Genomic DNA, 19,613 nt, shown 5'->3' with positions numbered 1-19,613 from the left:
AAATACCGGTCGCGAGCTAGCAGATTCTGAGAATCTGCCAGTTTGCGATCAGTATTTTCGCTGATGCATGTGTACAAGAGTGATTAGCAAGCACACAGTAGTTTAGTTTAGAATTCCTAGCAGCACATGCTATTAGTTTGGGCAGAGAGGTCTGGGGTACAAAGGTAAGTGCAGTAATTATTAGAAGTCTAAAAGCTGAGGCAACATGCCCGCTGGAAAAATAAAAAATAGTGAGCCCTAACAGAACTGGGTACATACATTGTTTCTTTCTTTTTTCATTTGAATATGATGATTTAAAATGTGTATCATGTTTTATTAAAGAGTGTAAATATTCGTTTCTGGGGGTTGGTAATTGTTTGAAACTGAAGAGGTATTTACTTTAATCATTGGTTGTTTCTTGCTCAATAGGCTTTATTCCATGGCAAGTTTATAGACACTGGTTTCTCTCTACCGTTCTATAAGCGAATTTTAAATAAACCTGTTGGACTCAATGATTTGGAATCTGTGGATCCAGAGTTTTACAACTCTCTCATCTGGATAAAGTAAGTTACTACTCTTAATTTGTCAATGTATTCAATTCTTTTTCTTTTATCCCCAGTGTTATGGCATAAGCTAAGTGTGTCTTTTACACTCTGAGACCGTTTGTTTGTTAAATTAGTGTACTTTGAACTGTTCTCTTTACAAATAGCGCATCACCTTAAAGCACTTACATCAATTTATAACTGAATTAACCAGATCTTTTATGAAAATGATCACACATAATCAGTCAAACTTTATGCTTTCGTAAAAACTCAAGATTTGTTATTTGGAGCAGCAAATCTTCACTATTACTTTGAAGTACAACATTTAACAACACTGAATAGACAGATAATGAAGTGGCATGTACCTTCTTGTCTTGCAGACTCATGGAAAGCTCACAGTTATAGGGTGAGACAACATAGCACACATCAAAAGTTAGCTTTTTGAGCTAGCCACATAAGAATTACAGGCTATAAATAAGGGGGTTATACCCAGAAAAAGTTACGGGGACCTGGGTTATCAATTGAAGTATGGGAAGGGGTCCCAGTAAGCATGAAACATTGACAAGGAATATGCAAATAATTAAAAAGACAAATCATAGAGACACATTGTTTTATTCACAATGTGCTGGTATCATGTATATACGTCACTTATACACATTCCCATTTCCCTCACCTATTACCTACACGTATCACTAACCCCCTCCCCTCCTTTCCCAACCTTTGGGGCACTGTAAAATAGTCACTGACTAGTGAATGTGTATAAGTGACGTATATACATGATACCAGCACATTGTGATTAAAACAATGTGTCTCTATGATTTGTCTTTTTAATTATTTGCATATTCCTTGTCAATGTTTCATGCTTACTGGGACCCCTTCCCATACTTCACATAAGAATTACAGGCTTCTCCGCAATATGTGCTCACTGTTGTCATACATATGTTGTTCAGGAAGTATAATGCATCTTAATTTCTTTGCGGAGTTTCTATGTTGGCTGCAGAGATATCTAGTTCCTTTATGCTCCTCCTTTTCACTTCCACCACTCATCTACTTCTAGGCATTTTCTTTTGACTGTCTGGAAAAGGGACATTGGACCATGAGCCAGGTGGTATTAACCCCTTCGATGCTTATGACGAGCTCAGCTCGTCATGAGGCACGGTTGAGCTGTGCTCATGACGAGCTGAGATCGTCATGAACAATGGAATAACTCGGGACCCAGCACAGGAGAGGAAAACCATAAGCAGTGATGGTGTTAATAACACCGACTTAAATACTGAGGTGCATCACAGTGCCGATCCTCAAGATTCACCCATACCCTGACCATCAAGTCTACTGGGTTACCCAACCTGATATTCCCGTATGTAGTAATTCTACTTGTTCACCACAGAATTTTTTGGAGATGCCATAGAGGCATAAGTACCTGGGCGGTCTGAGGAGGCTGTAGAAGGTACTGCTTGGGGCTAGTCTAAGGGAAAATCATTCCCTTTTCAGCCTATGTCTTAATATGAATTTTACTGTGGTCAATAAATGATGGGGCCTTGGTCAGTTCACATGGATTGGAACTGGCATTCTCTCACTGTAAGCACTATCATCTTCAGTAGATGGCAATAGTCCAAAGCCCCATGATGAGTCAGATTTCCGTTTTAGCAATTCATGTCGCTCATTAATCTCTATGAATTCGAGCTTGATTCATGTAATCGCATAAGAGGTTGCTGAAGAAGCATGTGGTAGAGGGGAAGGCATCTGGGGGTTTTGAGCCCCTCTCAAATTAATCATCTACTAAAATGAGATAATCTCTGTCATTGGGTCTTTTTAGGAAGAGCTCTTAAGGTGAGCCCCGTTTATTAGATGTAGATGTGGGCTTCCTTCTCATGTGCTTGACTCTCCTTGGTCTACCTGCTCAGCACTCTCTACAGTTGTACTCGGTTTGGCTCGTTCTACAGCAGGGATAAGTCTTCATGGCCCTCAAATGACTTCAACAAATACCCGTGCAAGTTAGGTCTGGTAATCCCTTCCATGTCTTCGTAATGACTAGCATAGCCCGTCTGCGCCCATCACCGACCGACAGAGGCCGGGCTGATCATCCCCTCTTACGTTTTGGAGCCAGAATGGGTAAGCGCAAATTGCCTTCCTCAAATTATATGTTGAAGATGAAAGCAAAGGTCCCCCGTAATTGTGCCTCCATAATATCTTACCTAACGACTGCTGTGGGTGCCATTACATCTGAAATTCATAATCTGAAAGACCAATTGGCTATGTGAGGGGAGGCAGCTGTTAGTAACCCCGATCAGTTGGTAGCCCTGTTCAATGAGATCTCAAATCCTGATCCTGCTGAGGCTCCTCTGGTGGAAGCTTGTGGTTTAACACAGGACAGTATCTCTTCATTGAACACATATCCAGAAACAACAATTAGAGATGTTGTTAGCCCGTACAAAATCCTATCTAAGGAGTATGTTTCTGCTCCTTTAAGGAAAAAGAGAAAGAAGGGCACCAAGCTGGATTGAACAATTAGGAGCTGGTAATGCAGGAGGGGGCAAGAAGTCGCTTAACTGCAGAGGAGCGGCCGCCCATCCAGCCTGTAAACAACATGATGGACATGGACTTAGTTTTACCCATATTGACACCCTGTTTGATACATTAAGAGTAGAGATAATTCATTGCATGAAATTTGGGATTGAGGGTATCATGAAGAAATTATCTTGTCTTGAAAGAAAATGGGAAGGTGTGGCATGTCCTCATGCTATTACCAGGGAATTGGACGGAAATATACAATGTAGTAAAATGCTTTGCAACACGAATACTCTACATGTTACCAAGGGGTCACCCCTGGGGGATGGTTGTGCAATTGTCCCTCACTCAGGACTTATGCCTGGGAAGTCCTCCCAAGAAGCCAAAATAAGTGATAATCAGGTTGGGTTACCTAGGAAGTGGGAAATAAGATCAAATGCAGAAATCTGCATTTTAAAAGAAGGAGAAAACCATCTGCCACCTCAAGCCGTTCCACTGGTGGCAGTTTTGACTAGGGTGCCCCCTCTTAAGGAAAATGTTGTGGAAGCACCTGATGAGTTAATTCGCAAAGTTAGATTCTGGTGCTCTTCGCACTCTGAAGGAGGATTTAATGCACCTTCAGATGTTATTATGGCCGGCAGGGTGGGTAGGTCCGTGCTCTAAACAGAAGGAGGGTGATTGTGTTGTTATTAATTTTGACCAGAGGGATGTTGCGGGTTTGCTTTTTCAAGGAACCAAACACTGGGGCCAAAAGGGTATTATTGCACTCAGTTTAGGCTTTTTTTTACCCGCCTAAAATTGTTGATCGACCGAACAACATCACTCCCCTTTTTTTAACCGGCAATCAGACACAAACAGGTATGAACCGGACATAAGTTTTAGGCCCAGGGGTGACCATCACTCTCATAAGGGATTATGTGGAAATCCGGCTGCTCCCCTAACTTTGGGGAAAAATGCAGGAGCAAGCTCTGTTAACCACAGGCTAAAATTAACAAATAGATTTTTGCCACTGAGCCGTTTGGACGGGAATGACTGACTGATTGCTGGCACCCCTATACAGGGACAGGTTGTAGATACTTGGAAGGTGGGCCTGAATATTCTGTCCAATAAAGATTGGCCAAGAGCGCCAGGTCTAGTTAAAATACTCAGTTGGAACATAGCAGGACTAAGAAATAAAATGGACGACCCCATATGGAACTATTTACTACGGGAGTATTATGTTATCAGACTCCAAGAAACTTGGGAAGTTGATCATATTTTTGGGCTGGATGGTTACGCAACATATGCTGAACCAGCAAGGCCCTCTATAGCTTGGCAGATCCAAAGGTGGTCTAAGAACTATGATCTCACTGATTGTTACAGGAAACCATCTTAAACTGGATTCCGGTTTATCGAACTGTCTAGCTGTTGAAATTGTTCCCACTAATACAACTAAAATTTGAATTGTGAAGTTTTATCATTTGTTTGCTAGATCTAATGCTATAGAGCATCTATCTAATCTTAAATTGTTTTTGGAATCCTATAAAGAGAAACAAGTAACACCTTATTCGGTTAAAATTTTGGGTGATTTTAACATTCATTTATGTCAAAACAATTGCCATGTCACAGATAGTTTAGATCCTGGCAATCACATGGATACACATTTTGAACATACGCAACAAGGGGAATTTCTTGATGATATCTTGGCGGAGTTTGGTCTCCTATACCCAAATGAAGGATTGGAGAGGTTGATGTACCTTCTTTTAAACTATTGATTATATTTTCATTAGCCCTGCCTTGGAAGTTTATGTTTAACACCATCGCTGCTGATGGTTTTCCCCTCCTGTGCTGAGAACCTTTGATTACCATTGTTCATGACGAGCTCATCTCGTCATCAGCACAGCTCAACCGTGCCTCATGACGAGCTGAGCTCGTCATGAGCATGGAAGGGGTTAAGATTTTACTGCCTTGTGGTCACAGTTTAGGGACCACAATCCACTACATTTGATTGTGGCTGGAGGAATAGGGCTTAATCTTGAGTCAAACAGATGTCCCCCTAATCTACCTATTAAATCAAAAGATCAGAGTCGTAGACTCAAATGGTGTAAGGTTATCCCTGAAGAGTTTTGTAACGAGTTAGTTGCTAAAGTGGGATCGGAGTTAGAGCTCTGCCGTGATCCGAGGACTTTGGATAGTAAGGCCCTCCTGGCCTATGCTGAAATATGCAACCAAGTGGCTGGAGCTTTAACATTTACTTGTAAGGAATATCCAAACAGTGGTGAGAAATGGTTTGACCGTAAGTGTACTAACGCTCACCAGAAGTTGAGGATTGCTTTGAAACAAACACCACATGACAAACCCCTTATAGCCAACCTCAGGAAAAATTATAAACTAGCGGTACATACTCGTAAAAAAAAAAAAAGAAAGAGGAGGCCTGGAACGAGTTACTTTCCGTTGATGTAATTAAAAATAGTGCTAAGTTCTGTGAACAACCCGTTCTTTTTAAATAACAGCAATGGCTTGCTGGATTGCAACATCCCAGAAGAGTGGTGGCTCAACCATTTTAAACATATACGGGGATCAGGTTGATCAGGCCATTGACCAGATGTCAAGTAATAAAGCAACAGGTCCGGATGGTGTCCCGGTGGATCTTTTTAAAACCAATGTTTTATTATGGTCTAATATACTTGCAAATGTTTTTACTGTGGCCTGTAAGTTTGACCTACAAAAATCTTGGTCCAAGTCAGTTATAGTCCCGGTCTTCAAAAAGGGAAATAGAGGAGACCCTCGATGTTATAGGTCTATCTCGCTGATAGACTCTGCAGTGAAGGTTTTAGGAAGAGTTGTCCTGGGTAAACTCACTGGTTGGTTAAACGACTCTAACATCCTCTCAAGCCATGGATTTTGGAAAGGGAGAGGAACCATGGACCAGTGTTTGAATTTATTTTTACTGGCCGGGAAATATACAATTGTGAAGAAAGGTTCACTTTATCTGGCCTTTATGGACCTTTCTTCTGCCTTTGATAGAGTAAATAGATCAAAACTATGGCACTTGTTATTAAAACCTGGACTAGATAAGAACATTGTAAATTTTCTGGCCGATCTACTCAAAGACCTAACTGCTACAGTTAGATTTGACCAAAAAGGCAAACTTACTAGAAGCATTCGTATTGTTAAAGGTGTGAGACAGTGATGCATTCTAGCACCACTCCTATTCACCTTATATATTAATAACTTGGATTCGTTTTTAATAGGGGCGAGCAAGGACATCCCGCGTGTTCTCCTAACGCGGATGATGCCGCCTTGATAGCTAGAACTGCAATTGGCCTACAGCACCTTTTAACTTCCTTTACCGATTTTATGAAGTCATTAGACCTGGATGTTAATTTTTCTAAATCACACACAATGATTTTGGGGCTAAACCAAGGAAACTAAAGACTCTTTGTGATAGACAATGTGATATCACTGGTAAATTAGTTTACTTATTTAGGGGTTTTATTTGATGAAAGGGGATCGTGGATACCATAAATTAAGGCAAATAGAAATGTAATGGCCAGATCCACCTTTGCTATTCTTGACTTTGCACGTAGATTGGGGGCAAAGCCAATGCAAGCAATGTTGAACATATATAGGGCTAAATGTATCACCATAGCATGTTATGGATCTGACATATGGGGATACAGGGAAGCGAGGGACATCCAAATAGTTTGTTATCTGTCCCACAGTCAACATCCTCTTTTATAATTCATCAAGAAACTGGGTTAGGTTTTATATCTGACCTAATCAGCATGCCACATTCATTAAAGTGGATAGGCATTTGGACAAACCTAAAGCTAGGGATGTATCGTGAAATTATTTGTGATTGTTTAGCGCTTGACTATGCAAGCAGTATCCCTTGGCTGAGCTATATAAAAAAGCTCGCTACCGACCTATGAAGGCCATACATTTTTTATTCCCCAGAAAAATTGATTAAAGCTGATTTGACTTGGGCTAAAAATATGTTTTTGCAGGTTGCACAGGTGGATAGGGAGGCCAGGGAAATTTAAAAACCATTGGTGCGGACACATCAATTATTGTCCATATCAAGTACCATGGAACCCTATTTAAATATAGTTACCAATCAGCATCATGGTTTCCTTTTAGTGAGATTTGGATTCAGTCAATTACATCTACTTCTTACAGAACCGAAAGGATGGAAAAAGATTGAGGACCTGGGTGCTTGTTCATGCTATAATTTTTCGACCCAGGACTCAATGCATTTTACGTTATTCTACGAGCATTATATCCGTATCCGGAATCAGTTCATTTTACCTATTTTAAGGGGCAAAGGATTTTTTCAGGCTAGACCTGCTTTTATGTCTCTACAGATGCGGACTAATGTGTGGGAAATTTTTAATATTGCTAGTTTTCTGACAGCAGGGGTCAGAATAAAGAAAAAAAGGATTACTATGAATTAGATCATTTTTAACCTTGACAAATTTTAACCTTCATTTTATGACTTTCCTTGTATATGATCACAATATGTCTTCTTTGTAACTTGGGAAGAGGTGTGGCGCCGTGGCCAGGGCGACGGACGCTGGGGATCATGGTTCGATCCCTGGCTCCAGTGGCAGGGGTCTGCCCAGCGCCATGCGACTCTGGGCAATAGCTCGCTTAATCTTCCCAATGACCCCCAGCACCGAGATACCCCTTCGGGGGTGATTTGTGCGCTATACAAGTACTGGATTTACATTTACATTTGTTGGTGTTTGGGCAATTGTAATATTTAATGTGTTTTCTGTAATATGCTTTTATGATTTTAATTAACCCAGGGCTCGAAAAATCCACTCGACCGCTCGCATATGCTAGCTAAATTTAACGAGGTCGAGCTGCTTTTAGGTCCTACTCGCCCTTTCTGGCAAGTAGGAAGACAAACTTTTGTCCTCTGTCTGTGAAAACAGAGCAAATGTGACAAGATAACAAGATTTAAAGGCATTTTTATTGTTCACAAAGGTAATGAGCAATAAAGATGCCTTTAAATCTTGTTATTTTGTCACATTTGCTCCGCTTTCAGAGACGGAGGTCAAGTAGGTTGAAGTTAGGGCGAGGAGATTTTTCAAGGTACTAGTCCTGCAGGACTAGTACCATTTTGGGGATTTTTCGAGCCCTGATTAACTGAATAAAGTGAATTTTACAGACTGACTAACTAGTGGTGTCTCTCAAGCTGACTGTGTTGTTCTGAAGATAGCCCTGAAATTCTGGTAGCAGCCAACTTCTACTCTTATGGTCACCAAGTATTAACACCAAGTAGTGATGACCTCTGATCTTTTCTGTGGTCCATACACTTTCCTCTTATAAGGACAGATGTGTTCCTCATCACAGAATTTTGTGGCTTTACCATTCACAAAAAACAAAGATCACTTTCAGCAGGACCCAGAGTAGGAAGAAGACAAATTCCTTAAGCGCCTCATACAGCTCCTATCCTTCCAACCAAAATAAGTAGATCTTGACCAAAAGATATGTTTTTTTCCAGTTCAATAGAAACTTTATTCGGTCTTTTACAACCATAAAAGTATATACAAATAATTTAACATAACATTTAATACAATATATATATATAAAAATGTAAAATAGATCTTTACACATTCTTGGAGGCAATATCTCTCAGGGCTTTTTTAAAATCAAAAGATTTTTTTTTTAAATTTCTAAAACACACAGATATATTATAATTTCCTGTGTGTTTCTATCCACCTAGCTTCTAACCTTTTGTGACTACTTCTCCTCATGCACATAACACCTAATCATCCATCTCCATGCATTTTATATATTTTCCCATGGCACAAGCTATGTCTAAGTTAGTCATTCCCACTTAAAGGTTTCCTTTATTTTGTATCATGGAACCTTTTACCCCTTTGTTCGCATAACATAGGTTTACTCCAATTGTTAGCCTTAACACTTCTCGCCTTAATGGGCAGCAAGGTAGCCTGTCAATATAGGGGAAGTGTAGTTCCTTTTGCCACACTGTGGCCATATGGAGAACTGAGCTTTTCCTCAGTATTTAATCTTAGTCCTGTACTGGAGATGGGTTTTTTCCCGGGATCCTAAGATCCCTCTTGTCTATCATGAGATGAAGGGACAGGGGGCACAGCTTAAGCTTCAACATACTACACGCTTTATTGACAATGTCTCTGTTCTCTTTTGCCCAATTTAACTCACTATTTACAATTTTATTCCTGCACCACTGTGAGATTTTGTGTTCATCACCCGAACCCAAACGTTGGCAAAAGCGTAGTAGTGCCAAGCAAGCTGTTATACCCCATGAGGTGATTCCCATTTCTAGTCTTGCTGCCTGTACCATTGACGTTTTAGGCATAGAGAATAGATTTTTCAGGCTATTTCCCTCCTCCATGTCCCACCGATTTTTTGCCACTCAAGTAAAGCACCTCTGCGCCATACAAAAATTGGGGTGGAACCATTGCAGAGTAGGCTTTTAGAACCGGTCTGTCAGACATTTCACCATACACATTATTTACTCTTTTAAACCCTTCACTGAGGCGGCTGTCCTCCGTTTTAGTGCGTCAAGATGGGTATGCCATTGCAAGCCTCTCTCAAACCACATCCCCAAGTATTTAGATTCTGTTACTTTTTCCAACTTTTCTGTCCCCAAATGCCAAGAAAACCCTGTTTTCCTTCTACCTAAACATAAGATCTTAGTCTTATCCATGTTAATCACTAGTTTTTTGACCTGGCAATATTCTTTAAACATGTTTAATTTTCTTTGTAAGCCAATCTCTGTCTGGTCCATGATTACCAGGTTGTCCGCGTAAAGTAAGCATGAAATATGTTTCCCAATTTGCTTCGGGCTTGCCCCTCTTGCGTTTCCTAGGTTTTGGGGCAAGTCCGGGAGGAACAGGGAAAAGAGCAGGGGCGTTAGTACGCACTCCTGCCTTAGCCCATTGCCAATTTGGATTTTCCGCGATAAACTCCCCTCTACATCCAAAATTATCTGGGCCCAGTATTCCGTGTGCAGGGCTTTAATCAAGCTCAGTAGATCCCCCGGGATATTGTATCCTATCAAAGTCTACCACAGCCCCTCCCTGTCCACCAGGTGAAATGCTGTGCGGAAGTCCACGAAGCAGCAAAACAGACTACCCTTCTGCTCGAGCGACTTCCGCAGATGGCGAAGCAATGGTCCACCGTTGAGTGTCCCTCTTTAAACCCTCATTGTTCTGGGGGCACAATCTGTTTTTCTTCCACCCAGTCTTTAAGTAGTAACAAGATTACCTTGGCGAATACTTTTTCACCTATGTCTAGTAGGTTTATTAGTCTGTAGTATTTTGGGGCATTTACGTCGCCTTTTTTGTGGATTGTCTAACGATCGCTCCTTTCCAATTGTCTGGCATGATCCCTGACTCAAGAATCCCCTGGAACATATTCGCTTGGAACTCTGACCACCATTCTGGCTTAGATTTTATCATAACAGCCGGCAAATTATCTGGGCCAGTCGCACAGGTTAAGTTTAGGCTAGATATTATCTTCCTAATGTGACTAGAAATGGTCTTTTACCTCTTCCCTCACACTTGGCCATGCCGTTGTACTTAATTTATCTATAGTTGGCAACTTCCCATAGATTTCCTCCAGGTAATCCACCCTTTTATCCTCTCGAACTGAGCACTGCAGAGACCCTAACACTTTACCGGAGCTTTCTTGTACCAAGCGCCTGAAACCTTTCACATTTTTGTCTTCAATTACCTCTAGTAAGGATGCCCAGCATCCGTCTTTATAAGTTCTTTTCTTATTCCTAATGATTGTTTTATATTTTATCCTTAGATTCCTAAGGTTAGTTAGCAGTTCTTCATTAAACCTTCTTTTAAGTTTTCTTTCCTTTTGCCTGATGTTAGCTTTTGCTTTGCGACATTCCTCATCAAACCATGGACTCTTTTTGGTGTGTGATCTTTTATTGATGTCTGCCCCGGGTTTACCACATTTAGGGGCCCATTAGGATCGCGGACGGACTTGCGTCCGTCCGCGACCCCAGAGTAGGAGGGAACCTCCGCATGGCCTGCGGAGGTTCCTCCTGTGCAATTAGGATGTGACCGCCACCCTGGCGGTCACATCCTCTATTTTTACCATTGCGGCGGATGCAGCTTCAAGCTGCACCCGCCGCAATGGTAAAAATGCACACATTGCATTTGTGTGCAGAAAGCGGCAGGCACCGTGCGGTGCCTGGCGATTTCTGCACACAAATGCTGGGGGGTACCATAGGTACCCCCATGTGCACCCCCCACCCCCCTTCACCCAGGGGCCCCGCAACGGGGCCCTGCAGTGAAGTACCACATGCTTTTCCACGGCGGAAAAGCCGCCGTGGAAAAGCATGTTTTCTAATCCATCCTAATATGGCAGGCGGTGTCTGAGAGACACCGCCTCCATATTAGAGCTTTTCCGCCACGGTTGTAAGCCAACCGCGGCGGAAAAGCAGCGGACTGAAACCAGGACCCACCAGCCATCCTAATGTGGCGGTGGGTCTTTGGTGGGTCCGCAGCGGTTTTTCTGCATCCTTCGGGCAGGCGGTGGCTTCCGCCGGCCCAGAGGATGCGGAAAAACCGCAATCCTAATAAGCCCCTTAATTTTGACCCTTAAGCATTCTACTAATTGACCTATTGTTTTTGCATACCAGACATTATCGTCCTCAGATGTCAATTTTTCTAATGGGAGGGTCAACTGGACAGCTCTTAATTTTTGAATATGCTCCTCTGAAATACGAGTTGTAAGCCCCTTTGTATATTCTACATGTACTTGGAGAGCTGTCGCTTTCTGGCAACCCTTCTTAGCGTAAAGTTTAGTCAATAAGGGATAATGATCGCTACCTGCCACCCTCAATACTTCAAAATGCTTGATTAAGTCCAAGCTCCAGGCGTGTGTGAACACGTAGTCTATTGGACACAGTTGCTGACCTAAAATAAATGTTCGCTTGGCTGGCCAGTCGGCCTCCGTTCTACCATTTACAAATATCAAGCCCATGGAACCCAGCAATTGACCCAGAGCCACACCTTGGGGCGAAATATTGCCGGGGGGAACTTTGTGGTCTCTATATTATAGGCTCTTAGTAAATCACTACACCATAAATCAATTCTTTCGTGGGTCAAATCTGTGGTTTAAGTCGCCCATCATCAGAAACATATCCTTTGGGTAGGTATCACATATAATTTCCATGTCCTTTTTTAGATTTTCCAGGTCCACCTTGTAAACCTCTTCCTTTCCCTTCTGAATATATACATTAATAATGCATATTCCTTCATAACAAGAGTCATCATTCAGTGTCAGCACTCTGCTACCTAGCGCCCACTGACATTTTAGTTCAAGGTATTCTATTCTTCTGGCAATTTTTGAGGATGCCAACATCAGTTGTTGAGGATGCCAACATCAGTTGTCCTCAAATGGATTCTTCCTTGCTGCTTTCAGGTGGTGGGCAAAGCCCTCTGTGACTCGAGTTTCGTTGCACAGCCAAGTCTCCTGTAAACATACGATGTCTGTGCTCTTAAGGATATTGTTAAAACTCTCTTGGGACGCTATTTTTCTATATCTATTTATATTCCAAGATAGTAAGTCCAGGGTGTCCGACGTCCCGAATTCCTAATCCATTTCACTCAGACACCCCTTCTACTCGGAGTATGCTAGGGCTCTATATCTATTCCCAGCTAGCATGTCTACTTCATCGTTCCTTAAATTCGTAGGGGATATAGTCAAGTCAAAAGAAGTCTTTATTCGATTGTTCATCTTAAAAGACATGCTACACATCCAACATAATATCTCAATTTCTAAGGTGCAAGGATAATTAGTAAAAAAATAATTTAATGTGAAGTTAAAAACTTCGCTAAGACAGAATTAAATCACTTATACACGACTTCATTTACAGATTTAAAAAGTTAAACATAATAAAAACAGTTATTACAAGATATCACAGTCTAACTCGGACCTTGTAGAATATTTAACTGGGACCTTGATGCGAGTTAATCAACCTCAAGCGTAGAATCCAAGCCCAACCAAGGTATTTTGCAACCCCTATTACTATCAAGGGCGATAGATCAGATTTTTAAATTCTACAGGCTGTAGATGCTGAACGAGTGCCCAAACTTCTACATAATGGGCGCAGCCACTTTTTTTCTAGGGGCAACATACAGGGGGCATACAAAGAGAAAATGACACACACTTTCACCCTGCCTGGTACACAGTGGGCAGTGCTCTGGCCCTCCCTTACCCCATGATGTAGTTAGGCACCTCAGTGGTAACGAGCCAACTCTCAGTTGATGGAATAGTTTGCGATCCAGGGGCTTGGTGATGACATCCAGTACTTTTCAAGGGAAGAGACATCCTTCAGAAGAACAAATGTCGTTGTAAGGGAACTTCCTGTCCTTTCCAAATGTCTTTTACCAACTACCCATTCCCAGTAAAGATTTCTCAGCTCTTTTTTGGGAGGGAAGGTGGCCGAGTCAGGGTTATGCCATAGTTCATCAAGCCCCATGGCGCAAAGAGTAGATCTTACCCCTTTGAACTATCCTATATTGTCAGAGCCCAGGGAATCCCTTACCTCTAAACATGCTTTGGCATAAAGCAATATCTCTGGTGTGGTCCACAGACGCTGCCAAAATGCTAGGGGTCTGAATCTCGCTAGGTCTTCCACTGGTTGGCACCCTAAGTCGTACAGGAGCGGGATGCGCGGAGTGGATTTCGGTAAACCAATCGCCGCCCTGAGAAATTTATTTTGGGCTACCTTTAGGGGATCCAGATTGCTGTAGCCCCAAAGCTCTGCTCCATACAAAACAGAGGGTAACATTTTTGTGCCATAGATTTTCATGAGCGGGGACATTGGCCGGGTGTAAGAACTTTTATGTTCAGGAGCTCGACTTGCGGTTTCCAACTAAGGTTTTCACTAAAAGTGACATCTAAGTATGTGAATAACGTAGTCTGCTCAAGGGTGGTACCACCCATTGTAACCCTGGCAGCCATTGGAGTTGGTCCTCTCAGCACCATAAACTTTGTTTTGGACACGTTGACCTCCAGCTCATGCTTGTGCCAAAACAGCTCAAATCTTGACAGGGCCAGCTGGAGACCCTGCCTCGTCTTAGATATTAACAGGGTGTCGTCTGCGAACATCAGCAGAGGTACTTTCATCCCCGCCAGTGTAGGAGCATCCGTGGGGTGGTTCACAAAATAATTGGTGACCCCATTAATAAATAGGGAAAACAAAGTAGGGGCCAGAACACACCCTTGTCTAACACCTTTGGCAACTGGAAATCTATCCGTAACCTCCCCGGGCTTACCCCAACGTACTTGTGCAAAAGTGTGGGCATGTAAATTCACTAAGAGTCGCACAAGAACAGCAGGCATTCCCATTTTCAATAGGCATTCCCACAGCTTGGCCCTAGGAACAAGGTCAAATGCGGACCTTAGGTCCACCAAGGCTGCGTATAGCTTGCCCTTGCCAAAAGCAACTGTCTTCCAATATAGGAGCACAAAACGGAATGCTTGGTCAAGAGTGCTCACATGAGACCGGAAACCTGCCTGCAGAGGTGTGAGAATGTCAAAATCATTAATCCATTCCTGGATCCTACCTAATACGAGGCGGGCTGTTATTTTTTGCACTGCATCGATGAGGCTGATCGGACGGTAGTTTGAGGGAACCGAGCGATCGCCTTTCTTGTAGATTGGTAGAATTTCAGCCCCGTACCAGGAATCTGGGACCTTCGCTCCAGAAGCAAGTGCATTTACCAGATGGGAAATATATGAGGCCCAGAGATCCTGATCCTACAGAAATACATCAGCAGGAATGCAATCGGGGCCAGGTGCTTTACCTCTCGGGATTGTTTTCATAATATTTCTAGCCTCAGGAATAGAAAACGTGAGTGATTCCTCAGAAACGGAGCATGGGAGATCAACCAAAACAACATTGTTACTCCTGAATTGTTCCTCAAAGAAGCTTACCCACTGTTGTTGACCAACAGATGCTGGGCTAGGGTGATCATCCTGGCCTTTCCCCCATTTTAATAGGTGCCAAAACTGTTGCATGTTACGATAACCACAAGCTTCGGTCAAGGTTAACTACCGATCCTCATCCCAGTTAGTTTTAGCCTTACGTTTTGCTTCGTTTTCTACAGGACCTAATTTATCCGTGGTTTTTAGATTTGATTGCTAAAAACAAGTCCCCTTGTGTCCGTCGACACTCATCATCATACCATGTGACTACTCTAGGCTTCATCTTCCTGACCTGTTTAGGGATAATCTTAATAAACAGCTTTTTGAGGCCCAGAAACAAATTGGTATGTATACTTGTAAGATTTGCATTAAACTCGTCCTGCGACCCACAATTATTCAAAAGCTCCAAAGAGCTGGACACTAAAGTTCTAATCTCCTTTCACGCCACTTCATCCACAGCAATTTTAGGCCAGCGCACCCTTCTCATATCATTACTTAGGGTAACCTCAGCTAGGACTACGTTTGTTTCACAACTCTTGATCCTTTGAAAGCTAAAATCCCTTAAAGCCAATACAAGCGGGGCATGATCACTTTCGGGGCGTTCCATGATTTCCATATCAACAACTGCAACCCACAGCTGCACATCGACTAAAATATATTCGATACGACTACTGTGTCTGCCGTTATTGAATGTGTGCCTACCCATCCTATCTGATCTTACCCTACCATTAGTTGCTCTCAGGCCCAAATCTAGGCACAGCCCCTTGATAAATGTGGCGGAGCAAGACCATTTCCCAATCGGTGGTAACTCGAGCTGTGGTATTCCCCACAACATATCTTCTTCCTCTGTAAGAGAACCATCTTCAATACCCAGGGGCTCAAAGCATGTATTAAAGTCCCCCAACACAACCTTATGCCCCTCTTCAGATACTCTAGAGAGGAAGTCGTCCAGGAGGAGAAGGGTGGGTGAAACCCTACCACCCTGGAGGCCCCTAACATAAATATTAACTAAAAGGATATTTAAGCCTTTAGAAGATCTAATCCTAATTATTAATATATCTGGACTATCTATGGCAACTTCCTCAGCCCATACACCCTCACATTGGCGAACCCATGTTGTCAGCCCTCCAGCGGGGCGCCCTTTTTGTCCTTTTGTAGCGGGTTTACTGAAATTTAAAAACCCCACCCGGAATACCGGCAAAAGTGCCCATGTTTCTTGAAAGGACCAAACATCCCCTTGATCTATAAAATCCACCCAGTCAGTGATGCACAAACGGGACTCTAGCCCGGCTATGTTCCAACCTACACACTTAGTGTAGTTGGAGTCCAACAAATGAGGGTTTATTACCGCGAGCTGGGCTGGCGCAGTAACTGGGGGAATGGATGAAATATTATCTTGTGCCGTTGTTATACTAACACTAATACGAGGTTCAGAACACTGAGCAATGGATAAAACCTCCGTACCTATATCAGCTGGTGCAGAGCCCCTCTTTTCCCCTGTATTACATAAAACCTGCCCAGCAATGAGTCAATCATTTTCATCAAGATAAGACAGAGGAGCATATCTCCCAACGGAGATCAAAGACTCAATGCTTAACAGGTGTGTCCGACCACGGAGAGGGATATTGTTAGGCCTGGATAGCAAAGGTGTCACATTAGTGCTAGGGCGGGCTTTAGGATAAAAGTCAGAGAGTTCCCACGTTACAATCGGGCCATAACCACCTTGTGGACAGCAGCCTCTGAGGAATGGAATTACATGGGTACTCCTAAAGTTAACGATGACCAGATCGCCTGATATATCTTTAGCCATGTGGCCAAGCCACCCCACCCATCGAACATTTAGGATTCGGCCATCTATGGTAGGAGGTAGGGGTCTATTCTTGGAAAGCCAGAAGGCTACTTTGTTTTTTAATTCTTGATAGCCTTCTGTTTTCCCTTGTTTAAGTTCAGGAACCCCTGAAAGTATACACACAAAGGGCGCAGCCTCAGGGGGGAGGTCGATTCTGGGATGTTGGCTATCATTTAACTCTGTAGCAATGGGATCAGGTTTTTTGTAACCAGAGGGCCCTTGATTAACTGAGGGTGTCTGAATTTGTATGGGCCTCTCTTTAGGGAGAATTTCTACTCGTTGCAATAAATGTACAGGGCTATTTCCATCCTGGTGCTGCCCCTCAACAGGGGCTTATCTGCAGACCTACCCACTTCAACTGGAATAGGCTGAGTTTTAACAAGAGCCATCAATCTATCAACTTCTGAGGTGAGTGCATCTATTTTATGCAGCAGTGGGGTAATGATTTCTACAATTTCTGTCTCTAGTTTAGCCTCAAAAGCACCCAGTAGGAGTTCAAATTGTTCCATGTTGTTACTACAGCCTACAGCAGTATCCGGCGATTCAAGTCCCCCATGTTTGCCTTTATTTTTGCGAGGGGGATAACTTATTCTCTAATACGTTTCTTGGCCTTCCACCACCCCGTTTAATTGGCACTTCCCTACAGGCCCTGACTGCTCTTACTAATTTGGAGCAGTTCTCATCTGGCCCGGGTGAACCAACAGGACTCTCAACAATATCAGGAATTAGTTCTGATGGGGGTAGGTGTACCTGGGCGTCTGTCACTATCATTCCCCTGCTTCCTGAGTCGGCAATTGCCTCAAGGGGGGTTACTATTGTATCAGAGAGGGAGCTAGGAAGCAATAGCCCCGAAGAGCCAGATTTCCCTAGTGAAGCTCTCAGATCACTATTGATCTTAGAGACTACTTTTACTAGGTAATTGTCAAGTGTAGATACTCCTGGGCCTTTGGTGGTATTTTTACAATTAGACATAGTTACACAGCGTGATAGAGATGTAAACCAGGCGATTAACAATATTGGATAACTACTATCTACCTGATTGAACACTTCCAGAAGCACAACTAGCCTGACACACTAGTGGGTTACAGGGCAAGGAAACTATGGAACTTAAACCTTATTAAAATCACACAAGATAAACTTATGGACGCCTAAATATGAAAAAAAGAGGTCTATACTTTCCAACCATAGTCCGTTGCCCAGTCCAGTCTCTTCAGGCCTCTGAGGGCCACAGAGGGCCCGCCCTTTGCCCGGGCTTAGCCCGGCGCAGTCCAGCGCGCGATCCCGCGATGCGGGGAGATATCCTTTGCTTTATGCGCCTCCTGGCGCGGATTTCACAATTGCGGCTTCCGCCGCGAGGGCACTTGGGCCCTGTAGCCCCTCACACTCATGTTTTCCTCCCAACTGCGGCCGCGCTCTGGTGGACGAGAGCTGCGGCGGCGGGGGAGACCAACTGTGATGAAGCCGGGCGGCGGGACTGGCGGGGAAACAGCAGGCTCCGCTCCGAAAATTGCCCCCTGCAGCTCTGGGACACAGGCGGGGGAACAGCAGGCTCAGTAGCGGCTCCGGGGAACAACCAACGAGCACTGGTACAGAAACACACCCCCGCTCCACCGGGAGATGTCCTTTGCTTTATGCGCCTCCTGGCGCGGATTTCACAAATGCGGCTTCCGGCCGCGAGGGCTCTTGGGCCCTGTAGTCCCTCGCACTCGTGTTCTCCTCCCAACTGCGGCCGCACTCTGGTGGACGAGAGCTGCGGCGGCGGGGGAGACCAACTGTGATGAAGCCTGGCGGCGGGACTGGCGGGGAAACAGCAGGCTCCGCTCCGAAAATTGCCCCCTGCAACTCTGGTGGACAGGCGGGGGAACAGCAGGCTCAGTAGCGGCTCCGGGGAACAACCAACGAGCACTGGTACAGAAACACACCCCCGCTCCACCGGTAGATGTCCTTTGCTTTATGCGCCTCCTGGTGCGGATTTCACAATTGCGGCTTCCGACCGCGAGGGCTCTTGGGCCCTGTAGTCCCTCGCACTCGTGTTCTCCTCCCAACTGCGGCCACGCTCTGGTGGACGAGAGCTGCGGCAGCGGGGGAGACCAACTGTGATGAAGCCGGGCAGCGGGACTGGCGGGGAAACAGCAGGCTCCGCTCCGCTGCGAAAATTGCCCCCTGCAGCTCTGGGACACAGGCGGGGGAACAGCAGGCTCAGTAGCGGCTCCGGGGAACAACCAACGAGCACTGGTACAGAAACACAGGGGATATAGTAATTTCCAGTCCTTCCTTTTTACCTGAGCAGGATTTAATCACTCTTATTTGCTTTATTCCCAACCCAGCATGATTTCTAAGAAATGACTTCCCCTGCTTATCAAACATTTCATCCCTGTTTATTAGACTAATACCTTCCTTTAGCAGCTCAAGTTCTGGTTTTTCCAGTGCAGCTTTTACTAGTGCTGAATAAAGGAGGATCTTGGTTACTTCACCCCCTTTATTATTTGTCATAAACCCCACTTCTTTGAGGTCGTCTGAGCTAACATAACGTAGGCTTGCACATTTTGAAAATGAAAAGCGGAGTTGGGAGCGATTTAGGGGGTTCAATTTCCTACTTTTTTCCCACCTTTTCTCTGATCTGTTGGCTCTAAGAAGAACCATAGCTCCTGATATCCTTCTTGCTGAGATCTTGGTGAAGCCCCGTCTTTTTTCACCTCCCCATTTATACTAAGTTCCACTTTGATGTTTCTCTTCCTAGGGCCCTATTAAGGTTGGGGTTACTAGGTCCTATAACTGTAGGCATACCTGAACCTCTAACCTCA

General features: G+C 43.9%; 1 protein-coding gene across 4 annotated transcripts in view; it reads left to right on the top strand.

Annotated features, from left to right (window-relative positions):
• ITCH (itchy E3 ubiquitin protein ligase) overlaps positions 1-19,613 on the top strand; it is a 1,274,207-nt gene that overhangs the window by 904,236 nt on the left and 350,358 nt on the right. For all 4 annotated transcript variants that reach the window (XM_086932290.1, XM_086932292.1, XM_086932291.1 and 1 more), the window contains one exon: positions 409-542. In XM_086932290.1, coding sequence (XP_086788416.1) covers positions 409-542 — 134 coding nt within the window. The remainder of the gene's footprint in view (positions 1-408; positions 543-19,613) is intronic.

This window comes from Lissotriton vulgaris, chromosome 7 (assembly GCF_964263255.1).
Source record: "Lissotriton vulgaris chromosome 7, aLisVul1.2, whole genome shotgun sequence".
Taxonomy (NCBI): domain Eukaryota; kingdom Metazoa; phylum Chordata; class Amphibia; order Caudata; family Salamandridae; genus Lissotriton; species Lissotriton vulgaris.
Note: the sequence above shows the minus strand (reverse complement) of the source record. Positions and strands in the feature narration are given on the sequence as shown.